Genomic DNA, 27,806 nt, shown 5'->3' with positions numbered 1-27,806 from the left:
AACTAAGGCAATATTTCGCTGTGCAACAAAAAATATGCATTTGCTTTCTGCTGTAACTTTACCGCTCAAAATACTAATTTGTACTGATATTTTAATAATAATTAACAAATCAATTAAGTTATAAAAAGAATCCGCAATGAAAAACAATGCTTTGATTAAAGATCTTAATGTCCATACAGTGCACAATCCAATAGTAAATAAACAAACCTATTATATTTCTATTTACCCAATAACAATTAAGTGATAGAGGTAGAATAAAGAAATCCTGGGTCAGAGGATTATCCAATCACGGCAGATCCATGGTAAACACAGGAGTTTGACAGCGCAGTCACATGTTCGGCGACGTCAGTTGAGTCACTTCCTTGTTATTGCTCTATTACGTGTGTTTGATCGAAACGCCCCATCTCCGGAATGAAGGAATGCCAATCTCTAGGTAAATACTGCTTTTAGTCTGATAACCCCTTATTAAACATGCAACAGTTACACTACAATTTTAAGAGAATAACAAGAGCCAGTAGGCTGTAATAAGGCGGAATGACTAGCAGGGGATAAGTCGCTTACGCTGCAAACTGATTGCTGAGCCAAGTGTGTGGACGTCGATATCAGCTTTAGCTTCTCACATTTAATATGTTTTATGGCGATACATTACTCTGAGGAACTGACCGCTACTGCACTAACGTTGAGCCTAACGTTTCATATAGGTGCGTCGACATATCATGCATCACTACACCACAGTCTAAATACGTCCCAACTAGAGAACAAACCACGCTACAAGAAGCTGCAGCACACATCTAGTTTGCTAACACAAGTTCAGAGATTATTTCAACAAAATTAAAGGTATTTTAGGATATAAGAGTATAATGATCCCTAGTTCTATAAAATGTAAATCTTTATTAAAATCGTGTCTATTTTGCAAAGGTTTATTTCGTCATGTTCCTCTGTTTCTTAAATCGGAGATCTTTCCTAACGTTACATTCATGCAGCTTTTAGCCCTTTTAGTCCTTTTGTTTAGTGTTGTCTCCTTGCCTATTACCTAGGCCACCTGTCAGTATTGTCCATCAATAGACTGGATTGCGGCTAAGGCATGGGGCGATTGGAACCGCTTAAACGGGGATTAACGTGGCAAGGTTTATTTAAACACGCCGTTCCTCCGCGTCTGTGTTTGCATCATCTTCAACCACACCCACCGTTAAATCCATTCCCAGGCGTGTTTTCCCAACCACATCCCACAACCCACACCCACACTCCTTTTCTCTTCTTTCAGGATAGTGACTAACAAGGGGAGACGTCTGGGCTGTTCCCCAGCCTGAGAAATATCCCCCTCCCTAAAATTCATCTTCCTCAAAACCACCTCAAAGTGGTGTCCGTCCGTCCGTCCCCCCCCCCCACCCACCCACCCCCCCCACCCCCACCCCACCCCTCCTGCCTGACCCTCCTCCCTCTACCACCACTACCACCACAATGCTGTGCTGGGGCAATGCCGTGAGCGGCCAGTTGGGCATCGGCGAGGAGCAGAGCCCCGTGTGCGAGCCCAGGGACAGCCAGGCCTTCGGTGGGAAGGGGCCTCAAGAGGTGGCCTGCGGGGGTGAACACTCCCTGTTCCTGCTGCAGGACGGCAGGGTGTTCACCTGTGGCTCCAACAGCTCTGGGCAGCTGGGACACGACAAGCTGGGCGCCTCGCCAGGTATGTGTCATGGAAGGGTACACCTGCTAAAGGTGTTTTAGGTCAGAATCTAGAGTTGTAAAGTGAGGGAGGGCAGCAAAGAGCGGAAGAGAGCAAGATTTTGAAATTAACTGGAAACCAACAAAAAACTCCCCTGCTCGCATTCCCTATTTGAGACTATGATTGATAGGCGAGATGGATACCCTGATTGGTTGTTAATTAGCCAAAGTCCAAATGTTCTCATACAGAGGCATGCGAAGTGAACTCAAAGCGGAATTGCTTACAGAGCCTTTCACTCAATAATTGCTGGCAAATGGCAGCTTTTTCTAACAAATAACGTTTCTAAATAATAATAAGCAATAGCTCTTTCATCTTAGAGCAACTTTACATTCTGTCTTAAGACATCTGTTTTTTGACAACTTGCAAAGGAAACATGGAATGAGAATAATTTATTTAGCTTTTTGCCTTGTAAGTGCATAATTATTGCACCTCTTCATCACAAGGTTTACCAAGAACTAACCACACACATTCTATTACCACTTCACACCCAAATATACTCCTCTCATTCTGATCACTAACATAAATGAGTGTTGTCATACCCACCTCACTGACCCAATAGCAAATTAAGATCAACCATTTCACTGTGGTTGGCTTTGGAGTTATTTTTACTGTAAGCTTTTCTCACCATGCAAGATCTCACTTTCACTTGTTTGCTTGTTGAGGGTTAGAAAAAAAACTGGAATGTTTCACAGGAACATCTGGATCTTTATTTCTGGCGGTACCTTTGCAACATAATTTTCCCTGTCAGTTAGATGTTTGGTTAGGTTTCGCTAAGATCAGTGTTGTCATTGGCATTCCAGAATTCCTCTGGTGGAGCTAGTATCAACAGCCTGGACTCTCAACAAGGACAATCCTACAATGTCCCGTTGTCCTGAACCTGCTGTTTTGGTTTTAGCCACGTGATAGCCAAGTGTTTTGATTTTCAATCATCATGTGACATGACCCAAAACACCCCTTTCCTCTTCATATTCTCCTACAATTCTGAGCTCCTACGAGTAGTGTGATTGTTTTAACCCTAAGGCAAAGAGTGTCTGAACCACACCTGCAATCACAAAGTCTATTTCTTTCACCATATAAGGGACAGCATTGATTCAAAATATGTTTAAATGTGTGTATGTTTAAAATGTGCTATTCACATACTGTACTTGAGTCAGATTATCTCATATGGTGGCTAGGGTGTTTGAAAACGAACTGTGTTGGATCCGTACCTGTTCCTAAACGACACATATCTGAATCCACTGTAAGCCCCCTTGGATAAACACGAGTGTTAGATGACTGAATAGTAAGTATTTAATCATTCTGCCCAGACCACACTGCCACCATGTAACAGAGTTAATCCACTGCAGGCTAGCCCAAGGCTCCGGAGGGAATGATTGACTGACGTAGATAGTAAAAGAATATGGATGCAGTGTCCCTGTGTTCTAAAATTGGTGAATGCACGACCGTAATGAGGATTTTAATCTAGCACTCAAATGGGTACATCGCACCAAAGTGTCCCCGAAACTAAAATATATGAAATCCTTTATAGCCCTTTAATGAGATATAACAGTCAACAAGGACGGTGCCGCAAAATAACATGGACACGAACTCCCCACTAAGATCCTTAACGAATGAGGAAAAAAAAGAATGGCCTTTATTCCCGTTCACCTGAAATTGGTGGCGGTGTCATGCTGCGCCATATTGGTCTCTTCCACGTGAGACTCTGAAACCGATGGTCATGGCGTTGTCCCTTCCTCTGCTCCCCAGAGCCGGTGCAGACGCTGGACACCCAGAAGATAACGGGGGTGTCGTGTGGACGGGACCACTCAGTGGCACTGAACGCCCAGGGCCAGGTGTTCTCCTGGGGGGCCGGGGCCGGGGGCCAGCTGGGCCTGGGCACTGCCGAGGAGGCCGTTCGCATCCCCAGGTACCCCAACTGTGTGTGTGTGTGTGTGTGTGTGAGTGTCTAGGATGGGTTAAATGCAGAGAAAATAAATTTCCCCATGGCGATTGATATTGGTATTACAAAAATGAAATTACGACGTTTGAGTGTCCAACTCATGACTATTTACATGGTGTCCAGAAAAAGAAGACAAATATATGCTCATATGCGTCTTTTGGCCATACTACAACTCAGTTTCCACAAAATAAATCACAGAAAATTTGGTCCGTTGACCTCATTCAGGTCAACATTGGTCCTGGATGTACGTTCTGCATTGGTTCATTAAAGAAATGTGCATGAAGCACACTTTCTTAATGAGAAAATAACCAAGCGTGACGGCCCCCCTTTAACCACACAAATGATTTGCACGTATAGCACTTCGATAACATTGAGTGTTAACCTTAACGATTAACCCTAATCAACAGCGTTCCTTCTTACCATTTTCTCTTGTACGCTTGTCCTGTTCTGTCCAGGTTGATCAGGAAACTATGCGAGCACCGCATCTCGCAAGTCATGTGCGGTAACCAGCATTGCATCGCTCTTTCCAGAGGTTAGCTCAATAAACCACTAAAATCGATGCTAATATCCCCTCCATATCCGCGGCAGCCTAGCCTTTTTTAACCTATCATATTTTAGCCTATCATGTAATTGCCTTCCACTGCTGTTCAACTGCTTTCTCCACCTGCTTTTATTTAATAAACCACTAGCCCCCCCCCCCATTCACATTGTCATGTTGTTACACTGCAGCAAAGGCAGCCTAACCTATATTAGCCTAGCATACATTAGCCGATCCTATATGAGCTTAACCTCTACTAGCCCTGGGCCAGATTAGATTTAGCCTATGTGAGCCATAGAGAGTTGTGCTCTTAGATAAACGGCTAACCTCCTTTCCTCTACGCTCTTTCCCCAGACGGCCAGTTGTTTACGTGGGGTCAGAACACCAACGGTCAGCTGGGCCTAGGGAAGGGGGAGCCCAGCTCCCTCACCCCACAGCCCCTGAAGTCTCTGGCGGGTATCCCCTTAGCACAGATCAGTGCCGGAGGGGACCACAGCTTTGCCGTGTCACTGTCCGGGGCGGTGTTTGGCTGGGGCAAGAACAACGCCGGCCAGCTGGGCCTCAACGACGAACAAGGTAGAGTCCCCTCACCTGGCGATCCAGTAGCACCAAGATGGAGCCTTGGGTGTCCGGCTTTTTCTTTTGTGACACTGATTAACGTACTATGTGAAAGTCTGTTTCTAAAGTAACCGAATGTAAATTAAACTGGATAAGTATATACAGGTAACCTCAATTTCATGGAGTCATGTGATGAAACAGAGTGAGCTGGGAATGTGTTGAATGAATCTGGATTTATGGAGGATTGTAATAGGGGTAAGGTCATGTAAAGTGACCTGACCATGAGTGACGAATATTCAAATAAAATAAAAAGGCAAACATTATAATTTTGATTCCGATCCAGCTAGTCTGCACACACACCTGCAAAGTGACCAGATAAAAAAATGTAAATGTGAGGGAAATGTGATGTTAATATATTTTTTTACAATACTTTAGAAAGAGTCAGTCAGAGCTCAACAGATTAATCATTAAAACATGAAACACCAGTGCATCGCAAAACAATGCAGTCACCATGGCTTCTGTGTACTACCTCCCCCAGACCGGGCTGTCCCATGCCACATCAAGGTCCTCAGATCCCAGAAGGTGGTCTACATCAGCTGTGGAGACGAACACACTGCTGCCCTGACCAAGGTACTAACCCCCCCCCCTTTTCCTCATATCGCCGTTGATATCACTTCATATCAGTCTGCTGTATAATTCAAAGTACACTGTCGATCATGTCTTATGTCAATAATGTGGCACATACAAGTCAGTAATGTTTACCTCCACTGTCAATCATGTTCACATTTCCATTGCTAATTACATTTTTGCAAATGTTTCCCCATGGATTAGTAAAATACATTTCCCCTCATCCCCTAAGCGACCATGAACTGTGGATTAATGTGTGTGTGTGTGTGTGTGTGTTTGCGGCAGGACGGCGGCTTGTTTACGTTTGGGGAGGGCTCCAGAGGTCAGCTGGGCCACGACTCGGTCCACAACGAGCCGCTGCCCAGAAGGGTGCTGGAGCTGATGGGCAGCGAGGTGTCGCAGATCGCATGCGGCAGGTAAACAGCCTCCCCCTCACCCACCCCATCCTCACACCCTGGGAGATTTAAGACCTTACAACTCGTACGGGTGGGCGTAACATACAAATGGATCACACCATTAACTCTGTACTCAACTCTCTTATTTCCCCTTCGGCCTTCTCTTCCCCTCTTCTTTATCTTCTTCCCCTCTTCTCATCATTCTTCTCCTCCCTTTCTCCCCCTTGCTCCTTCTCTCTCCCTCTTTTCTCCTCTCTCCCGCATCTCAACCCTCTCCTCCCCCCTCTCACCTCCTCTCCTCTCCTCCCCCCTCTCACCTCCTCTCCTCTCCTCCACCCTCTCACCTCCTCTCCTCCCCGCCTCTCACCTCCTCTCCTCTCCTCCTCCCCTCAGGTGCCACACCCTAGCCTACGTGCCTTCCTCTGGGATGGTGTATGCGTTTGGCTGCAACATGCACGGACAGCTGGGCACGGGCACGCAGCAGGACGCCCGAAGCCCCGCCCCCCTCCAGAGAAGCCTTCTCATTGGACGATCCAACAGAACAGGTCATCACGTGACTCGCTATTTGTGTATTTTGTCATGTGATCTCGCTATGCTTATTTGATACAATTACAAATGTACATAAACAGCCTGTGTTCAGTTTGTCTGTTTTCTAATGTAAACCCAGGACATTATTAACCTTGAGAATAGAATATACATCTAACGGAGTCAAGTGATAATATAACAATCATATTCTTGGCTAACCTGTGTTGTATGAGGTTTAGATTGCCCTATGAGGTTTAGAAGAGAACACCCATGCGTTATGTGTTATATTTGCCCTCTAGTGGCTGGCCAACAGTTGAACTCAAAGCGAGGTATTAACTGTGTTGCGGTGCCTTACAGCAGATGTGATCTATTTTAATACCCTACCAAACAAAGTCTATGTTTTATTAATTCACATAAAAATATCTGAATTAATCATCTAATGGTGAATTGATCTGTTAATGCCTTAAATGTTAACATCTTGTCTCCCTGTTTCCATTTGCAAGAATCAGAACATTGTTCTATCACTAAAATCAACTGTGGAGGAGATCATAACTTCATACTCTACTCAGATGAACAGGTATGAGTACGGCCTAAATGTTCCCATCTAGTAGTTTTCAGTATCCTTCTATGATGTGGTACTGGTGATTTGTTTCATGGCTTGAGTTTATTTCTTTTTATTTATTTAGCGCTTTATATTGTCAAACATGTTCTGTCCCATTTCCCTGCATGAAATAAAGTAAAACAGGATAAAAGTGGATTTAAATTTCAATTATCTTTAAGATTAGCCACTGGGGGGCAGCAATGTCTTAGATTTCCCCTTTGTTACTTCTGTGCAAAATATGCAGAATTTCTGATTACAATATCTTAGGCTGACTCTCAGAAATATGCAGAAGCAGTCACCACTATACATTCTACCTCTATGGTTTCACGGTCAACGTTTTTAATCTGTTACCAGCATGGGCACTGTCCAAACCCTGCTCCTTGTACCGGTTCAAGAAGATGTGTAAGCACATTCTTCTAAATGGAACCAGGAGATTAGTACAGTTCAATAGGTAGTTAACGGACACAGATGGGTTTAGCTGGGTTTCTGTACAGAATCACTGTTGACCTTATGTTTGTGCTTCCTGATGTTAGCCTCTGTATGTTCAGCACCCAGTCCTCTCACAAGACTTCCGGGTGCTCAACGTCTCCAGAGGCATCTCTCAGATCAACAGTGACAGCTTGAACACGTGGAGGATGAAACTCATTGACAACACAGACTCCACGCTCACCAAGTAAGGCCCTTGCGTCGATAAGTCGTTATTTGTCAAACAAGCTACTAATTATTAATTATATGGGGGGGAATTGTTATTTGTTTGAAAAAGGCATCTTTAAGTTGAAATGTCAGGTGATCTTGTGTGATCACATGACCCGTTGCTCTGGAAACCATCCGTTTCTCTCTGCAGTGACATCATCCTTCTGTTCTCGTCCACGGCCTGTTGGAACGCTAGCTTCCTGGACCAGAGGTCAGTGTACACATCTTCTGTCTCTGGGACAACCTCAGGAAACATGAGCCAGGCTCTGCTCTAAACACACACACAAACGTATAACTTTTACCAGTGAAAACTGTCTCTGCTAGTTTAGAATGAAGGACGTCCGACTCGCTCTGTCGGTTGGTCCAGGCAGGCTTATATTACAAATAATGGAGCAGCTTCAGGCTTTCTCAGTGTTGACAAACTTGAGAATGTAGTGCCTCCAAAAGGGGTTAAGCTGAACTGAAATGGAACCTTTTTAGAAAAAACAAAAAGTGCCAAAGTTATAAGGTGACAAACAAAAACAAAAAGTGCCCTTATTCTCATTTTAGTTTTGTACAATTGTCCTGTTTTTCTTGGTGGTATAAAGTGTCAACCTGCGACCATTTGTATTCCGATACCATCTCTGAATGTGTTACAAAAGGTATAAATAACCCATGCCACCCATGTGTGATTGGTCAACTTGCCAAGATGCTGTTCTGCATTCTCACAAGGGTTGCTGCGGTCACACTCAGTTGAAGCCACAAGTCTCACGACACAGACAGCGCAGGGACAACACAGCAACAAACGACACCCACAGCGTAACCAGCAGGGCTCTGAGGCTGGGAAAGGAGCCATCGCCGTGGCCCCGGAGCCCCCAGGGTGCTTATGTAAACCGTACTACTGGTGGCTCTGCAAGGCCTCCGTCAGCAGATGCTATCGCTTCATGGGAAAGGCTCTCTCTTGTCCTCCAGGGCCCTGAAGTACTTACCAGCTCTCTGTTAGCATCGTGTCTGCATTCTGTCTGCTGTCTGAGAGAGGAAAACCAGGCCAGCGACGCATCCGTGCAAGATACGAGTTGCATAAACCGCTTGCAGCATTTTTTTCTTACTGTAAAGTAGTGTCAGCGGGTAATAAGAGTCTTGTATGGGTTATGTTATGAAGTGCGTTATTACCTGTCCCATATTTGTTTTCGGGAAAGCTTTGGTTCGGACTTATATGATATACGTTATGAATTGTGTTTACGGTCAGACGTTTTATTTGTTTGCTATGGACCAGTGGTGTATGTGTGTCAAAGTAACGCTTTTGTTGCACAGTCACTATTTTGCAATCCTTACGTATGAGAGGATTGTGTTGATGAGGGACCTGATCGATGGAAAATATGAGTAGGGGGGGAAGAGAGAGAGAGAGAGGGAGAGATTACCTACTGGCTCTCCATACGTAAAGGCGATGAGGGATCTCTGCGGTGTGAGATGTGTGTTTGAGTAGCCCGGGAGAGCTTTTAACTTGAATGGCTTTCTCCGGTGAACGATTTATTAGAGCAGCCTTTACGAGAGCTGTTAGGCGTATCTGTCTTGTGTTAGGGTGGTTTATCGTCAACGAGAACCGCTCGGGCACCGAGCGACAGTAACACACAGCACCGGGGATGTGTAGTGTACACGTGTTTGTACGTGTGCGTGATGTGAACGGGGATAGATCCAGATCTCATCCAAAGCCCGGTCTTCCGCTCCAGGGAGACGTGCCTCATTATCAGGTGACCCAAAGTGTGAGGAGAGGAGCTGATTTAACGATCAAGCGGGACAAAGCTGTGGCTGTGCTTGCGTCTCTCCCTTAGCAGAGTATTATGCCCATATTGTCAGTGTTATCTGATCATGTGTGTGACAGCTATTGACTATGTATGTACTTTTATTGAGTATATGCGCTTTTAAAATAAAATGTATCATTATTGTTATTATTATTAAGTGACGACGGACACTTCAAGACCAACCCCAAGGTCCCCGGGATCGACCTGGGCTCGGTTAGGTCTCTGTTCCAGACGCTCGGCACGCCGCCCTACTCCGACCTCTTGCAGCAGGTAACGGCCCTCTGCCTGTTGGGGCGCTTTCCCACAATAACCTGCAGAAGCACCGTCCGATTCCCACTTTAAAACCTTCCATCAGGGGGTCCCCGGTGGCTCACCGAGTAGAGCTCGTACCATATAGGCTCAGTCCTGATACCAGCAACCCAGGTGCGAATCCTGCCTTTGCTGCATATCCTCCCCTCTAGCCCCCATACTTTCCTCTCTATCTCACTCTATAATAAAGCATAAAAAATAAATAATAATACATTCCATCAGTGTTTCAACGGACGTTAGGTAATGTGATATCAAACAACGTCCTTTTTTTTACGCTGCCCACTTCCGTTTTACATATAAGCCAACAGAACGTAGTCCATTAGTTATGTCTGTTATGACTAGCTCTATTCAAGGAGCCGCTATGTTTGGGGAAAAACCAACCCCACTCCCTGCTGAATCAAGTAAAGATAATATTTTAAAACCCGAGTCTTAGCCATATATATTAGGACAATGACCACCACTTTCATAATGTAAATACAGACCACGCCACAAACTCTGTCCCCGAAATTGTAGATTGAGTAACAACCTGTAGCCTCTCACAAATGTAGTATTAGGAACCATGTTGGGTTGGGGCAAGTTACATTCTAATCCACCAAAGAGCCTTCCACCGTCAATCTAGGGTTTTAGTCATGCTGTCTTTTTGACCAAACCTTTTTCCTTTTAATGTATACATATATATATATATATATTATTATTATTTTCCGCTCTTTTCTGTTCACTTCTGAATGCATGCTGATGCAATTAAATATATTGTACTACTTACGAATAAATCATTAAGCTGACGCTTTTATCCAGGCCACCAAGAGCCTGGAGAGCCTGCTCATCCCCCAGCTGCCCAGCTCCCCCCCGGACGTGGAGGCTATGAGGATCTACCTGATCCTCTCAGAGTGCCCCGCCCTGCAGGACACCAGCAACTACATCAGCCTCAGCATCCCCCTGGCCATGGCCATCCTCCGGCTGGACCCCAACCCCAGCAAAGTCCTGGGTAGGACGCTGGAATAAGATACGCACACGCACACACACACACACACACACACACACATGCTAAAATCCTTAGTAGGACGTTTAGAACAAACACACAAACTGTACATCTTAGAAGCGCAAACATGTACATGTGTACTTTGCTTACTAGCTAAATCAGCAAGTAGCAAGTACTTTCTAATATAGCTAGTAAGCAAAGTGCAAATGACCTTTGCTACAATGCGCATCGATGTAACTTGACCTCCAATTGACCCCTCCCCATAGGCTTCTGATTAATAAAGGTCAGGCTTTCTGACCTGCCTCTCCGACCCGGCAGATAACTGGTGGTGCTTGCTGGACGACGGGGTGTTCGCCCGGCTGGTGGACACCTACAAGAGCATTGTGGTGTACCTGCTGACGGGCGGCAAGACCCTGCTCATCCCTGTCTTCCACGAGAGCTACATCAGCGCCACGCTAAAGCTGCTGGACAAACTGCACAAGGTAGCCTGAAAAACACATGGCTGCAGCACCTGGCTCGTCTCTCTGCACCAGCGGCAGAAGCCACGCCCTCGGGTCGTGTATCTTGGAAAGTGTTTCTGTTTGTTTGGTTCCAATCGAACAGATTCACTCCCTGATGGAGAATTGTAGCTGCCTTAACCAACAGTGGTCAGAGATTTAGTTATGATTAAAAGATTAACTTTGGTCAGTGAACTTTTGACTGAATTACTTGACCGCTAGGAAAACCATGCCACAAATGTGAGTCCAAAAACAAAAAGCTTCATTCGTAGTAATATGCATATGCATTTTTCAGATTCAAATACATCGATTTCAATCGTCAAAACCTGGCCAAATTGAAGGGTATTCTTAAAATACTCGTTGCCACATGGACAGCTTAGATATTGGTCTGTTTATGGTGTTGGTTCAAGGTTTCCAGACAGTGAATCCAAACGGGACCGTAGATGTTTGGATATGGCGCTCCTGTGAAGCTCCGCGGGTACAGCGTGGCATCAGCACTGCTGGGGTTAGGGGGTAGAATCCCGCTGGAGGCCAACGGCCCACGCTGAGAACTATGTACGCGCTCTCGTTACTTCGGAATGAAAGCATGGTGGTAACCCCAGGTCTGACCCTTGAGTTCTGTCCTGCCAGGTGAACCTCAAGGCCCAGCATGTGGACTACAACCGCTTCTACATCCCAGACGTCACCACGCTGGTGGACATCCAGGAGGACTACCTCAAGTGGTTCCTGAGCAAGGCTGAGACCGTAAGTCCTGCTGCTGGTTCAGCTCCACTGTACCGCCCTGAGGTGAGGTCATGTCTGGTGGGTCTCTCTCTTGGCTGGTGTTGGTTGGAAGGTTTACGGTGGTGCTCAGTACACGGAGATGATGAAAGATAATTCCGATAACTGTCACTTTCACTTAACACCCGTTTGGCATTTACCGCACTTGTGGTTGAGGCAGTCCTATAGCATAGCATTAGCACATAGCACATACCCTAGTGTAGTACAGTGTGACATAACATAATAGCGTAGTCTGTCAAGTTACTTAATGTAAATGTAAACAGAGTAGCCTAGTGTAGCATAACGCAGCAAAGGATTGTATGCCAAATGACTCCAGGTAACTAGTGTAGCATAGCTTATCCTATTGTAGCATAGCCTAGGGTGATTTTATCAATGTTTTATTTCAACCTCTTCTCCTGACCTTGGCTTCAACTCATTAGTCAACTGAGAGTCATGCCAGGGACATGCCTCAGGTCCTGATGTCATGTCGTCTGTATGACAACTATTTCCTGCCTGCGTGTTATTTCAAACAACCACATTCATGGCGGTTTGCCCTCTCTCTCTGTTTTTTTTCCTTCTTCTTAGAAAAAGAAAACCCCATCGATTCAGGTTGTGGTCTTTCACATATCTCATCGCCTGTAACACCCAACATATCCGACGGCTGTGTGAATTTGCTCTCGGCCGGCGTCGTTCTAACCGCCCTCTATGTTCCCTCCAGAGCTCAGTGACCCTGTGTGCCTACCCGTTCATCCTCAACGCCCAAGCCAAGACCACCATGCTGCAGACGGATGCTGAGCTACAAATGCAGGTACTAGCGGCGTGCATCCACGCGGCAGCCCCTCCAGGCATCAGGTATGCTTGTGTGGTGTGGTTGTCTGTGTCACCCACGGCCGCAGAGGGCACCTCCCAAAACATGGTCACTGCTGCGTGTGTATGTGATCCAGGTGTCTTCCTTGCTGCGTTCTCCGGTTCACTTGGGATAGACTTGAGTTGAGGAGGGTTTGCGTCAATGTCTTTTTTTTTCACGACACAATGTCTTCACATTCTAAAGGTCACCAGCTGTCACTGACGTCACAATCACCGGTGCACAACCACAAGTGCAAGTACACGGTTATTTAGCTTCTCACTGTGGTTTCATGAGGTTTCGCCAGTATTCATGTCATCGAATCCCTTTTTCTCATTATGGTATATTATAAACTGCAGCCTCATGACGTTTTATTGTATGTATTTTATTCATCTTTTTGTCCTCTCTGATATCTTGAACACAGATGGCGGTGAGCGGGGCGAACCTCCAGAACGTCTTCATGCTGATCACCCTGGAGCCACTCCTGGCTAGGAACCCTTTCCTCGTGCTGCACGTGCGCAGGGACCACTTAGTCAGCGACGCGCTGCGCGAGCTCACCATCTACTCAGACGTGGACCTCAAGAAACCCCTCAAGGTCGGTAGACAAGACACTGTCTCAGCCTATCAGAGGGAGGTCGGGTTCACAACATGTGACCAGGCCAGACGCTCTCTCAGCCTATCAGAGGGAGGTCGGGTTCACAACATGTGACCAGGCCAGACGCTCTCTCAGCCTATCAGAGGGAGGTCGGGTTCACAACATGTGACTACTAGATCCACTCTCAGCATATCAGAGGGAGGTTGGGTTGAAAAAAGAAACATGTGATCGCGAAACGGTTGTGATCACATGGCCTCAATAGACCGCAGTAACATAATTTCCAACAGTCACAGTTACAGCATCAAAAAGCCTCACAAGTCAACATTTTACATTTGTATGATGACATCCCCTTACCCTAAGGGCAAGGAGAAAAGTCCACTGGGAAGAAGAAAGGAGGAAGGGCCACAGAGGAGGGAGCTTTCGTCCAGGGATGGTTGGGAATGGGCAGACATTTAACGGCAGAGCAAAACAAAGCCCAAACCAATGTTAAGCAAGTGACCAGAAAATAGTTCTCATTTCTTCATTTAGAAAACATTCCAACTTCTCAGTTTCCAGTTTCCAGTGGAACTGGAACATATGAAGCATTGCTCCTGTATGTCAATACAAATTGCCAGCATGAGGCCAGCCCTTTAAATAGCAAAATGGAATTGCTGCGTCACTTCTTCTGCTCAAACCTCGCTGCACCAGGTGATCTTTGACGGAGAGGAGGCAGTTGACGCGGGCGGGGTGACCAAGGAGTTCTTCCTCCTGCTCCTGAAGGAGCTGATGGATCCTGTGTACGGGATGTTCACCCACTACCCGGAGTCCAACCTGCTCTGGTTCTCGGACAAGGTACGTTCGGACCATCGGCGCCAAAAGCCCTCTGTACAAGGAGCTGTCCTCTCGCATGGTTTAGCTCTGGGTACAAGGCCAAACCAATAGTATGTCGCGCATGGGGAATGAAGGGGAAAAAAGCCTAAACAAAATACCATCTGAAACATTTTGTTGACAATGGAGATAAAGCTCATTGCTTTCTTTATCTTTCACCTCTTAAGGCATTAACAAGGGTCATATGTTCAAGTCCCTGTCTATCTCAACTGATAAAGCAAGGCATTAACACATCAAGGGTCCAGGGTTCTATTCCCTGTATATCTCATCTGGTAGAGCAAGGCATTAACAGTGCAAGGGTAAGGAGAGCGACTCATTTAAGTCCACCCATAATAACAATTTAAACACTCATGGTTGCATAGGACATTTTTGATAAATGTGTCCAACAAACTGCAGTCAATATATTATATGTCTAAACTAATGGTGATGTGATTGTATTTCACACTTTCCTTGACAGATATAAATACTTAATTGTTTCCTACTGGTGTATGTTATGGCTTGCAATGTCATTTGACCGAGGTCAGTGTTTTCCACCAAAACAAAGGATTTGTTCTTGGATTAGTCATAATATGACACCAGTGGGGCCCTGTGAGGTTTACAGATACCTGGGTAGCCATTTATGTCCTTGAACAAAGGAGACTTAACGGGGCATAGCTGGGAGAAAACGATTTTCGCTATGGAAATTACTTGATTTATTAATAGTAGGATGTTGCCAGTTTGACTTCCACAATATAATAATTTAATTCTGATTCTGTTCTGCAGTAAATAATTGTAAGTATACTTGTACGGGATGGCCTTGTATGGAATGGACCACAATATTGTTTTTCACCAAACCTTGAAATTGCAGCGTATTTAATATTTAGTCTGTTACTGATTAAACAACCGCGACGGTTCAGTGGTTAACCTACTGCTGTGTCTAGAATGGGTTTATGGTTAAAAATACACACTTGATGTTTTTCCTCGAACGGCTGTGAATTATTTATCCAGCTGTACCCAGAACACACACACACAAAGGTTAAACGTATCACTAAAAGCTGCCTCATCATCCACACTCTAGTTCACACAACTAACCTTGAATGTACCTCACTAGCCTGTTCGATTAGTTTCAATTCATGCCATGGCCACACAAATACAGAACATTTACAATACATTATACATCTGTATACATCTCTTGTTTCGCTCTGGCCCTGCATCCACCAAAAACAGAGATTTGATTTCTCAATTGAATGTGATGATGGCAGTATGCTGTGGTTGTGTAGCAGATGAAAACCCCAGAAAACCTGGAAGGCTTTGAAAAAACACTGAAGTACGATCGTCAGGTGAAACTGACATGTCCAGGCCAGGTGCATGAGAGAAATCATGACCTGAAACAGTGACACCAACAATAGTATTATGGACTCAAAATCTTTTGACACCAAAACTGTGCTTTTTGCATTTAGCTGGCATGGCTTCGGCTGACTGATAAATCCAGTTTCTTCTGCTCAACCACTGTGCGGTGCCTGCAGTGTTTCGTGGAGCACAACTGGTTCCACCTGATTGGGATCATCTGTGGCCTGGCCATCTATAACAGCACCGTGGTGGACCTCCACTTCCCCCTGGTGCTGTACAAGAAGCTCCTGGCCGTGCCCCCCAGCCTGGACGACCTGAAGGAACTCTCCCCCACCGAGGGCAGGTAACTCCCCCCAATGGTGCTACGAAGCACAGACATGTGGACACGGGAATGAAACAGCCACCCATGCTTGGTAGCGCTGTCAAAATGTCCCAAAAATTAAGTTTGAATATTCCTTCTAAACAAACACATGGCTTCTAGGTGCGAAAAGGATTGTTTAACACCTACCTTCTTCGCTCTCTCCCACCTATCTCCTTTTATTTACTGCATTTCCAACGGAGGTAAAGCGTTCAGAATGCACGAGGATCCAAGGATGGAAAGATATTTCAGCCAGGCTGTCTGCGATGACTAAATTGCGAGAGTGCTTTGATTAATATTTTCACAATCCAATATTAATTTTCACATTTGAATGTCATTTGTTTTTACAATTCAAATTCATTTTCAAATTCATATTCCAACTCATTGGTGTAAGAAACTTCAAAAAAAATACTGGATTCAGTATGCGCTTTACTGTAAAAATGAATATAAATGAAGTACTAAAATAATCCCATCTTTGCATCTTAAATTTGGTTGAGAATGGTAGGCTATGAGAATGTTGCCATGGCAACAATGGTGGTGAGTACAGATCACCTCCATGCTCTCCTCGTCCAACTTGAGATAAATGTCCAAATCATGAGCGTACCTTTGCATATCAGGGTGTAATACGTTCAGTCTACCTGTGATAGGTAGCCACAAGTTGCCTTTCAAGATTCTCACGTGATGCAGGAATATCATCCCTTAAAGACCAATTAACTTGAGTTGAACTTGATTGCCTATTGATCATTATGTGCTGCTCCATTGATAAATGACCCGAGTCATTAGAGTTGATTGGTTGGTTTGGCTTTTACATTTTTACCGGTTTTACCCGGTCCGTCTGAAATCAATAAGACGTCAGCCGCAGAATGAAACAATATGAGCATCTGGCCTAAATTCCAAACAAAATGGCCACCCATTAGTCAAGCCTTCTTGACTGCAACATTATGGATGCCAAGTGTAACATGGCAAGCAGAGAACTGAAACCGGAAATGCCTCTTGTGCCCAATCAGAGGCAGGAATGGGTTTGTGAAGTTTGTATTCGGCCAAGTGTTTTAAGTTTCTTCCCCAGTGTAGTTCACTGGGGTTCGGGGTGGTGTGGTGGGCTGTTGTAACTTGATACCCAGCTCAGGTCCAGATTCTAATTATTACGAATCTATTGCTACTATGACTAACTAGAAACTAGTAAGGGCTGAAATTCACTGTTTGTGATGCATGGTAGCAGAGAAAGACAGACAGATAGAAACTAATGTAACTTATGGTAATCAGACATCTTATTTTTAGATAACCACAATTATCATTCCACTCCCTGTGTCCGCTTTTTCCTCCCCCTCCATTCCAGGAAAATGATCACCCTGCATTCCTCATCTCTAAATGTCAAAAATGGGTTGCGTGACAAAATGGCCGCTGATAAATGCCAACCGCTCTGCCTGACTCCATGTTGCCGCTCTTTTCCCCCCCTCTGGCCAGGAGTCTGCAGCAGCTGCTGGACCACGACGGAGACGACGTGGAGGAGGTGTTCTGCCTCAACTTCGCTGTGAGTGAGACGCGCCTCGCACATCGGTCTGAACCGCAGGGTTCCTGAGAGGACAGCGTCGGGTTGAGGAGTTCATGAGGGGAATTGGATTTCGATACTCTTTTCATTTCAGAAATTGGCAATTCTGAAATGTGGAAAATCTAAGAGCCATCTGCTAAAATAATCCGTAACAGATATCATTCATGGTTGCTTTAGGAAAAGGATTTAAGAATCTCAGAATGTCTGCTCTTTCTATTAGATGTCTCTGACTAGAATCTCTCTTGCACGCACGCACGCACGCGCGCATGCACACACACACACACACACGATGATCTTATTATGATAAGCATCATATTTATAATTCTGTGTCATTTGAAAGTGTGAACCATGGCCATGACGTTATGTCCCGGGTCCCACCACGGTCTCCCCGGGGACCCCGTCAGTCCAGAGTCCTGGAGGTGGGTCTAACTTCGTGCCCCCTGCTGTGTGCAGGTCACCAGGGAGAACTACGGGCTGACGGAGGTGATGGAGCTCATCCCTGGAGGGGAAGACATCTCTGTGGACCGGAGCAACAGGTGAGGGGGCCCGGGGCTCTAGAGGGGCCCGGGGGTCTAGAGGGGGTCTAGAGGGGCCTGAGGGTCTAGAGGGGGTCTAGAGGGGCCTGAGGGTCTAGAGGGGCCCGGGGGTCTAGAGGGGGTCTAGAGGGGCCTGAGGGTCTAGAGGGGGTCTAGAGGGGCCTGAGGGTCTAGAGGGGCCTGAGGCTGTAGAGGGGCCCGGGGCTCTAGAGGGGCCCGGGGGTCTAGAGGGGCCTGAGGGTCTAGAGGGGGTCTAGAGGGGCCTGAGGGTCTAGAGGGGCCCGGGGGTCTAGAGGGGGTCTAGAGGGGCCTGAGGGTCTAGAGGGGGTCTAGAGGCGCCTGAGGGTCTAGAGGGGCCTGAGGCTCTAGAGGGGCCCGGGGCTCTAGAGGGGCCCGGGGGTCTAGAGGGGCCTGAGGGTCTAGAGGGGGTCTAGAGGGGCCCGGGGGTCTAGAGGGGGTCTAGAGGGGCCTGAGGCTCTAGAGGGGCCCGGGGCTCTAGAGGGGCCCGGGGGTCTAGAGGGGGTCTAGAGGAGCCTGAGGGTCTAGAGGGGGTCTAGAGGGGCCCGGGGGTCTAGAGGGGGTCTAGAGGGGCCCGGGGGTCTAGAGGGGGTCTAGAGGGGCCCGGGGGTCTAGAGGGGGTCTAGAGGGGCCTGAGGGTCTAGAGGGGCCCGGGGGTCTAGAGGGGGTCTAGAGGGGCCTGAGGGTCTAGAGGGGCCCGGGGGTCTAGAGGGGCCCGGGGGTCTAGAGGGGCCCGAGGGTCTAGAGGGGCCCAGGGGTCTAGAGGGGCCCGGGGGTCTAGAGGGGCCTGAGGGTCTAGAGGGGGTCTAGAGGGGCCTGAGGGTCTAGAGGGGCCCGGGGATCTAGAGGGGCCTGAGGGTCTAGAGGGGCCTGAGGGTCTAGAGGGGGTCTAGAGGGGCCCGGGGGTCTAGAGGGGCCCGGGGGTCTAGAGGGGCCTGAGGGTCTAGAGGGGGTCTAGAGGGGCCCGGGGGTCTAGAGGGGCCCGGGGGTCTAGAGGGGCCTGAGGGTCTAGAGGGGACTGGGGGCCATTGTGGCCTAATGCATTCGTGTGTTGCGTTTGTCTTGGTTTTTATGTGTGCATTTAGTTCACTATTCTTACAATGACACACAGCCCCCGTCATGAGTGAAAGGTGCTACATGAATAAACCTGACTGTTACATAGTCAATACACAATATGTCTGTAAAAATGTACTGAACTAGCTACAGCTTTTAACTACCTAAATTTGACCCTTTGGTTGATTTAATAACATGCAGTCATGAGGCACAGAAAGGCAACAAAAGGAAGATAAAGAAATGAATACAATTTTCTTTCACAAAAAGAACCCTAAAATAATAGAATCTTAAAGATATAGATTTGGTACTGCTATCTGGGCCAGAAGAATCTTTTATTCATGTTGTCAGACAACTTCCTCTGTCAAACGTAGCCTGACTCGGCCTGAACCACTCATTTGAATGTTTAAATCCGCATCCCAGCCACTAACATTATCATGATAAACATTATCTTCATGCTGTCCTTTCTAAATTGTCTGCTTTGGACAGATGGCACAACCTCCCTGATTCACAGTGGCCGATGCTGTGCTCGCCAAAAGATCTAGAAACTAATCTCTGTCCTAAATACGCAGTCATTTAATTTGACCCGGTGACAACTCACTTCTTCTGGGCAGAAGCAGACAGACGCTCTGTGTGTTGGTCCGCAGTATTGTGCAACAGTGTGTGTCCACACACACACACACACACACACACACACACACACACACACACACACACACACACACACACACACACACACACACACACACACACACACACACAGGCATTTAATTGTTGAAGTTGAGTCTGCCTAGCGGATGCCAACGCCCGAAGCCGAGTTCCGATGTGAAAGATACGCCTGTGTGTGTTATCGGTTTGTTGACCATGCTGTTTGGAGTTCATCTGTCTGAATCCCTCAGCCAGTGAGAGTCCATCCCGGCCTGCATGCATCTGCATTTGCATGGACATTCCTTCATACATCTTAACGTCGCTCATCTCTTTCACACACTCGCTTGCGGTCCACCATCAAATGAACGGTTCTGGTGACCGTGCGTGGTGCAGAGGAGGGTACAGCCCGTACATGGGCCGGTACCCGGTGTTGGATGTGTGTTCCTGAGCCAACACACCGCACCTGCCTGAGTCCAGGCCGGCTGTGTGGGATTACACTCCGTCTCACCGCCCCTGGCCCGCCGCCAACCGGCCCATTTAGAGAGGGAGAACAACATTTCCGGACGCCATGTTTGGGTGGTCTCGCTGTTGTTATGGCTTAGATAAGAATTAAAACTGGTAGTAAGCATGACTCTGCTTTTTTTTCGGCAATGTTGATTTTTACAAGAAGTATTTTGCATTGGTTTTAGGTCTGTTATAACACTGGAGTTGGATCGAAATATGAAATGTGCACGTTTTTCTTGAGGAATTTGTTGAGGGATTAAAGAAAATGTGAATAAAGAGAAAACTGACCCAGGAGAAGCACTTATTAGGTTCAAATCGTACAGAGAGAAGTACTAATACATTTAATAATATAATTTAATACAATGTAGAATATGATATGGTAACATCTGAAAATTCCTACACAGTCTTTCTGTACTTGAAAGTGCAGTTGAACCCATTGAATAGGGACAGGCCTGTGGTGGCAGGTGGAGATAAGACATGGGCAGGAAGCTGTGTGCTGGGGCCATGGGCTGCTTTCTGCCTGTTTATTCCAAATAATGAACACATAATGACTCAAACAGCCGTGCCCGTGGAGGTTCAGGGCTGATTACTGATTTGTCAGGACTTCCAGGAATTGTTCCTCATTTGGTAAACACTGAATGTTGTGTTGTTGGGACTTCTATGAAATACTCAGGTCAGGTTATTCATTAAAAAAATGGAAAACGATTTCTTGATGAAAGGTGATTGTAATCGTATGCACAGATGAATAGAATACAATTCTGTTCATCAACAAGCTAAATAGCACCATACATTTGCTAGAGGGCCTGGATGGTGTGTAGGGTAGCATGTAGCAGAAAGGTACCCCACAGCCTAGCTGCAGGCCCCCTTACAATTGACATTTCATTCACATTATTCCGTTATTATTCACATCAACAAAGGAACCGATGTTAAATTTGCGATACCTCAGCTTTTTTGCGCATCACTTTATAGCTTTACATTTGCATATGATTATTATGATGTACATTTGATTTGATTTCTATGTGCAAATTGTTTCCCTTAATATTTTTAATATTTATTGTTGCTCTACTACATTTTCATTTGTGGCGACGTAGATACATTTTATTATTCCTAATACTTTTTACACAGCACTCTCATCTAAAGGAGAGCCATTAGGACAGACAATTTCCCTCAGGATTAATATTCATTATTATTATGTCATCATGAAGAATCCATGCGGATAGACAGCACCCTGTCCTACAGCTACAAGTATGTGTGCATGTGTCTCTGTCCCCCCAGGAAGGAGTTTGTAGAAGCCTACCTGCGCTACGTGTTCAGTGGCTCGGTCGGCGAGCTGTACTCTGCCTTCTCTGCGGGCTTCCTGAAGGTGTGCGGGGGGAACATCCTGTCCCTCTTCCAGCCCACAGAGCTCATGGCCATGGTGGTGGGCAATGACAACTACAACTGGGAGGAGATGGAGAAGGTTAGCACGTAGCGCTGGGAGCTGGTGGGGTTAGAGTCATTGATTGGGAGAAGGATAGAGTGAGTCAGTGTGATTTTTAGTGATGGACACAAACACACACATGAACAGACTTGTTTTTATGTTGGTTTCTGAACTATTTACATTTTATTTTGGTGTGTATGCTGTAAGTGTTATGCAAGATCTCTGGCACACCAAGAGTTTAAAAGCCTGAGTGGAAATCTATTCAAAGGTAGAAAGATAAACAAGCGACCACTGGCATCATGCCTGTTTACTGCAATATAAGCTACCAACCTAGGAATGTGTGTGAACAAATAACAGCACTCACGCGCGCGAGCGCACGCGCGCACACACACACACACACACACACACACACACACACACACACACACACACACACACACACACAATGCCAACGCACTGTGTGTCTCTGTGTCAGAATGCGGTGTATAAGGGGGAGTATTCAGCCACCCACCCTACAGTCAGGATATTCTGGGAGGTCTTCCATGACTTCCCTCTGGAAAAGAAGAAGCAGTTTCTGTGTAAGTGTTCCTCCAGGTTTCTCTGTTGATTCATTGTTCCTCAGCCTGTCACAATATCTTTGTTTGTTTCAAGTCACAGTTCTTCTGAACAGTGTTAGTATTATTGATAACATATAATCGTCCACTCACCATCTCAGCCTCCAAAAACTTAAATCAACATGTTAAGTAGGTGGAAATATTCATCATGTTATAAAAAAACATTAAGCTTAGGCCTCGTCAACACGTATATGGTATTTCTGAATATGTAGTAATTTCCCTGCGTTTTGACCTCAGTGTGACCTTAATTTGTTCTTGGCACATGAACTTCATAACTTCACCGTCATGCTGTGTATTCATATGGTTGTATTCACCGCTCATCAATGCTCGTTCTTCTGTGGTGATGGGCATAAAGTTTTGTCGCCACCTACTGGTCTGGCATACTAATGAGAGTGTTTAAAATCGTTTCTGCGTTCTCTTGTGGACGGAGATATTTTCTTTAGAACACACAAACAACCCACATCTAGTAACCAACTAACCTCACAAAAAAAAAACAAGGGAAACCAACACAAAGACCATTTCATTAGTTGAATCGCAATCGCCACCAGGAAAAAAACAAGCAGAACAACAATGTAGACAAAATAAGAAACACTCACCTAGGTCAAACAAGAAACAATAATCTAGACTAAATAAAAAAAACCACAATCTAGGTCCAATAATAAACCACACTCCGCATTCATGCTAATCTCTTTGCCCATCCAGTGTTCTTGACCGGCAGCGACCGCATCCCCATCCACGGCATGGCCAGCCTGCGCATCGCGCTGCAGTCCACCACGGCCCAGCAGCACTACCTGCCCGTGGCGCACACCTGCTACAACCTGCTCGACCTGCCTCAGTACCTCACCAAAGACACCCTGCGGCGCCGCCTCACCCAGGCCATCGAACAGTACGAGGGCTTCAGCCTGGTGTGAGCGGGGTATGGGGATGGGGAAGGGCCGGTGGCGGCGGTGGTGTTGGACTTCTTCCCCGGGACTGTGTATTGTGGAGAGGGTGTGTGTGGGGAGGGGGACGTGTGGAGGGTCTCTGGGGTTATCAGGGCCAAGGCTACTGCACTTTATTTGCTGATGACTCTGAAATGAGAGGAGGAGAGGAGGATTAAACACACACACATACGCACGTACACACACACACACACACACACATGCACGAAGGCATACAGACACACACACACACACACACACACACACACACACACACACACACACATAGGATTATGTCACAGGTTGTGAAACATGGGATTAGGGAACGGATAAGACACTTTAAGACATGTTATCTTTTTTGTTATAATCTTGGATGCCACTTGCTTTTGGTTCTTCTTTCTGTTAGCAGTTTTATTTTTCTATTTGTTTCCGATGCTGTGATCATTAGCTAGGAAAAAATTTAATACAAATAAATCTAAATGCTAATAACAATAATCTATATATACGAGCCGATTCAGAATCTTTAAGGTGTTCGATGCCTGCGGTTTCGAACACAAATACAGTTTTTTTATTTGATTTTCTGGGTGATCGTGTGCATGTTGTTGAGTGATCGAAATTACAATTACCTGAACAAGTGAAAAACTTTCTATTCCCCAAACAAACTCAGATCTAGTTCTAGAATGTAGTTTGGTGCGTTTTGGTGGTTCTGATTAACAGATTCTCAACAGAGTTATAGTTAAATACGTAAGTATTCCCATTGTGACTGAACACTACGCTAGCTGTTTAACGGTTTTACCGTTACGTGGCTATGATGTGTAGTCCTCTAGTGAAATCATTTATACCCACTCCCTGTTTTACTTAAGTAGTGCATTGCGATTAACTAGTACGATGCATATATCTTTTTTATACTTATATTTCAACTTGTTTTAGTTTTGATTGCAGGAGCCATATGTTAATGTATATATGCCACTATGAGAAGCTTGTTTTGGGAAATTCATTTAGCAATAATGGTCCTATCATCGTTGCCCAGTCTTCTTTCAGTTTTCCACTATTATGCACTATTGTTTCTTGGGGTAATTTCCCATATCCTGCTAACTGATGGCTTATACATTCACAGCGTTGTTTAGTTGAGCTCATGTGTATGGCCTAACATGGAATCTATAATAATCCGCAAAATGCCTGGCACCATACTTTGAATTTAACAGTGGTTAAAATACATTTCTCCTTAATTATATAGTTCATGCTGAGTACATACTAGACGACTTTACAAATTTAGAAAACAAGAAAGACCACACATCTAACGATAGATGAAGATGCATTTAACTGTTTTAGTAGTTCAGTGTAATGATTTTGCCAAAACAGCACACCACACACTAACCGATTCCGCTCCACAACCACACAGTCCTGATTCTCAAAAACCGGAATCTCTCGATAAAAATCGTGACTTAAGTGTAAACAAACATGGTTATCGTCTTTCCCACGTTACAAGCAACAAGCGTTACAAGTGTATTCGACTGCCGTCGAAGTTCCGCCCACAATACAGGATATAGATAAATAGATGTATACTTGATTGATCCACAGGGGAAATTCAAAGTCACATATTGGATCGTAAACACTTATGTTGAGTATAGCGAGCAGAACACGCACATATTGCTTCTGCCAGAGCACATACGCCACCAATTTTCAAAATATTTATTTATAACGGTTTGATTTGCAGGCTTCTGAGCTAATGCCCTTATCGCAGCATAATATAATTTAAGCGCGTACTGTTATGTGAAATATAATGCTAATTGTCCAGTCAAGCTGAATGACCAGGAACTCCTGGGCCTGTTTTGTAAATTGAACAGTTGTTTAGCTGCCAGGCGACAGTGAAATCAGTGTTTCAGTCACCGCTGGAGGAAGTCTGACTGTCCTGTGTTTCTAGATCAACATATATACTGTATACACATAAGGGCTTAGCAGTTGCTGTAACTGATTTGTTTAAAAATATATATTTTCTTTTTTTACCTATTTGAAATGGATGACATTATTTTTGTTGACCTGTTTTACCCGGAAAAAAAATAAACTTTTCAGCTTGTGTCCCTCCCCCACCCTTTCTCCCCATCTTTCATAGGTCCGATGGAATTCTGTTTGGATTTGTTCACTGTTAATATGTATGAGTTTCTCAAGGAACTAGATCTTGAAACAGGGATACATTTCCTAGCAACCAATCAAGTTTCCAATGAAAAACCAACGCACAGACACTCCAACAAGTTCCAGTAAAAATATCTTTGCTTTAATAATATGTATTTACAAAATACAAATATGTACTAAAATGTACACGCCCAAATGCACTAATAATTTGCCAGTGTTTACATTTATAAAACAAAATTCACACTGTTATCCACTTTGGAGGAATAAAAGGAGAGAGTAAACACAAAGATGTATTTACAGAACCAAGAAGCCATAGAAATGGCTGTGTAAGGAAAGCAGCAAGCCTTAAATTGCAGGCAGCAGAGGATTGGATCAATGGATTCAAAGGATTTATCAGTCATTGTAAAATGCCTCTTCATGTTCATCAATGTGAGCAAGAAAACGATTATTTTAAACACAAAAATAGCTTATTTTTACATTAAGTGAGTGGTAAGGAGAGGGAGCAAAACATATTAAGGGAGATACACAAGCAGATGCATAATCTACAGGTTTACCATTTATCAAAAATAAGGAACAAGCTACATTATTGATTATAATGATCTTCTACGCTATTTTAATGTGCAATCTGAACACTTGATTCATTGTCTTTGGGACACATTAACAGAAGATATCAAACCACTGGCTCTGCATGGCAAACCTTTTTTTGTGTGAGCAAATCACTTTCTTAGTGTAGTATCAATAATGTTGCACACTCAAAGACACACAAAAGTATGGCATCAATTAACAATCACATTTACAGATCCATTTGCTTGAACAAATACTGTCAAACCGATCGGTTGGTAGTCATTCAGATAGAGGTCTCCCGTACAAAAATACATGTCCAATCTATTACTCAATTTTCTTATATCCTTCTTTCAAAAATATATTCGCCAACTCTATAATTTTACTTACAGATATTTTCTTAAGACTCCACAATGCATAACAAAAATAAATGTATTCCGTCGCGCCAAAAAATAAACAACTATTCCTAAAAGAACAAACAAACATTTAAAAAAAAGGAATAGAAATAAATTAGCTACAATGAACGCGACTCTACCTAACTAACTATTTTTAAGGGCTACGTTTAGACATTTCGGTCGGTTTTGATTGACAGGTAGCAGCACCACTACCCTGGGGGATGGGAGGAGCCAAGGGCCTGCAGGTCTTCCTCACTTCTTCTAGGGAACACTGACTCCAAGTGCCACAGGTTTGGACCTCCACGCGATTCAGCGCAATAACAGAGCAAAAAAGGGGAAGAACAAAGCTCGTCGAAAAACAAACGCTCCAACAACAGATCCGACACAGGTTCCTAGAAGCTGAGGTGTTTGTTGTTTGTAAAAGGTTTGTCTTCTCAGGCTGGTGAATTCCTCTCATTTCTTTTTAATCCCTGGAGACCCAAGGCTTTTCATTTTCGAGTCCTTAGGGTTTCGTCCGTGGTTCCTTTCTCATTTGAACTTGGTTGAGTTTCTTTTGCTGATCAGGACTTCCAGCAGTTTGAGCTTGGCCTTCACATGTTTGTATTCGTTATACTCCACCGCCAGAGGGGACCGGTCCTCCTTCTGCACATTCCTACGGGCAGACATTGGCAGGAGACGGTGGTCATTTAAAAAAAACAAAACACAAACATTGCCTTAAATGTGAAACGTGGCTCTCACATAAATAACGACGTGGATGATATATCATCTCGTTTGCAAGCCAACACATATTTTTACGGCTGTGTGTGTGTGTGTGGAGTTCTGTTCTCGTTTACCTTCCATTTTCTCTAAAGAACTGGTCTTCGTACTCTCTTAGATTCTTGCGGATTCTCTTCTTCTCCTCTCTGGTTTCTTGGAGCTGCTCCAGCAGTTCCTGCCTGCGAAGGAGAGCGAGCAGCAAGAACCAGTTCCAAGGTCAAACTTTATTATCCACAATGCAGAACAACACGGCCGTGCAGTACAGGCAAGTTCTAACGACAAGGCGAGGGTTTTCAGTAAGCAAGTCAAAACAAAGCAACATGCAACGCAGTTGTAACACATACTACTAAAAAAAGTAACAAACATAGAATCTTCATAAAATAAAATATGAGGTGCATCAAGTGTGAGAGTTAAAAAAGTTTAAAGACCAAGTACGATAAAGTGACTCCCTAGTGAAACTGGGCAGTAAGACCAGAGTCACTCATCAGTGACTCTGCGTCTCTCCGGTGGGCGAGCTAGCTTACATGGTGGCCGAGTGCAGGTTGGACAGCCTCATGTCGTGCGTGGTGCTCCTGGAGGGCGACAGGTCGTCCACGGGGGAAATGAACCCATCTGCCTCCTCCTCCAGCTGGTCAAGGAAGCCCAGCATGCTGGGGTTGGGCCGGTCCGACACCGGGAACAAGGGCTTAGAGTCCCCGTCCTCCTCTGAGCCGTCCTCCTCCTCCTGGTAGAAGAAAGAAAGAAAGAAAGAAAGAAAGAAAGAAAGAAAGAAAGAAAGAAAGAAA

General features: G+C 45.2%; 2 protein-coding genes across 8 annotated transcripts in view; one reads left to right on the top strand and one right to left on the bottom strand.

Moving 5' to 3' along the window:
• Positions 1–357: 357 nt before the first annotated feature.
• herc3 (HECT and RLD domain containing E3 ubiquitin protein ligase 3) lies at positions 358–25,257 on the top strand. Of its 4 annotated transcripts, none has more exons than XM_079729943.1 (25): positions 358–433; positions 1,265–1,684; positions 3,470–3,629; positions 4,118–4,194; positions 4,555–4,776; positions 5,297–5,388; positions 5,671–5,801; positions 6,174–6,325; positions 6,809–6,882; positions 7,455–7,579; positions 7,751–7,810; positions 9,539–9,650; positions 10,485–10,674; positions 10,987–11,150; positions 11,796–11,951; positions 12,510–12,533; positions 12,643–12,732; positions 13,193–13,363; positions 14,051–14,194; positions 15,736–15,902; positions 17,382–17,448; positions 17,920–18,002; positions 21,498–21,681; positions 22,118–22,220; positions 22,959–25,257. In XM_079729943.1, exons 2-25 carry the CDS (start codon positions 1,462–1,464, stop codon positions 23,165–23,167), a joined length of 3,180 nt encoding a protein of 1,059 aa, XP_079586069.1. In that variant the 5' UTR covers positions 358–433; positions 1,265–1,461; the 3' UTR covers positions 23,168–25,257. The 4 variants fall into 4 exon arrangements, with proteins under 4 accessions (XP_079586069.1, XP_079586070.1, XP_079586068.1 ...); XM_079729944.1 differs by having other exon boundaries at positions 7,440–7,579; positions 11,796–11,909; XM_079729942.1 differs by having other exon boundaries at positions 7,440–7,579.
• A 172-nt stretch (positions 25,258–25,429) lies between these two features.
• Positions 25,430–27,806, bottom strand: part of fam13a (family with sequence similarity 13 member A) — a 53,761-nt gene continuing 51,384 nt past the window's right edge. For all 4 annotated transcript variants that reach the window (XM_079730222.1, XM_079730223.1, XM_079730224.1 and 1 more), the window contains 3 exons: positions 27,546–27,745; positions 27,099–27,200; positions 25,430–26,917 (listed from right to left, as the gene is read on the bottom strand). In XM_079730222.1, coding sequence (XP_079586348.1) covers positions 26,794–26,917; positions 27,099–27,200; positions 27,546–27,745 — 426 coding nt within the window. In that variant the 3' untranslated portion in view covers positions 25,430–26,793. The remainder of the gene's footprint in view (positions 26,918–27,098; positions 27,201–27,545; positions 27,746–27,806) is intronic.

This window comes from Pollachius pollachius (assembly GCF_949987615.1).
Source record: "Pollachius pollachius genome assembly, chromosome: 2".
NCBI classification, from domain to species: Eukaryota; Metazoa; Chordata; class Actinopteri; order Gadiformes; family Gadidae; genus Pollachius; species Pollachius pollachius.
Note: the sequence above shows the minus strand (reverse complement) of the source record. Positions and strands in the feature narration are given on the sequence as shown.

Coding starts and splice junctions, on each gene's coding strand:
- herc3 (XM_079729942.1), top strand. CDS start 1,462: ATGCTGTGCTGGGGCAATGCCGTGAGCGGCCAGTTGGGCATCGGCGAG. Junction 6,883..7,439: donor TACTCTACTCAGATGAACAG/GTATGAGTACGG, acceptor TCCTGATGTTAG/CCTCTGTATGTTCAGCACCC. Junction 11,952..12,509: donor CTCCACTGTACCGCCCTGAG/GTGAGGTCATGT, acceptor CCTTCTTCTTAG/AAAAAGAAAACCCCATCGAT.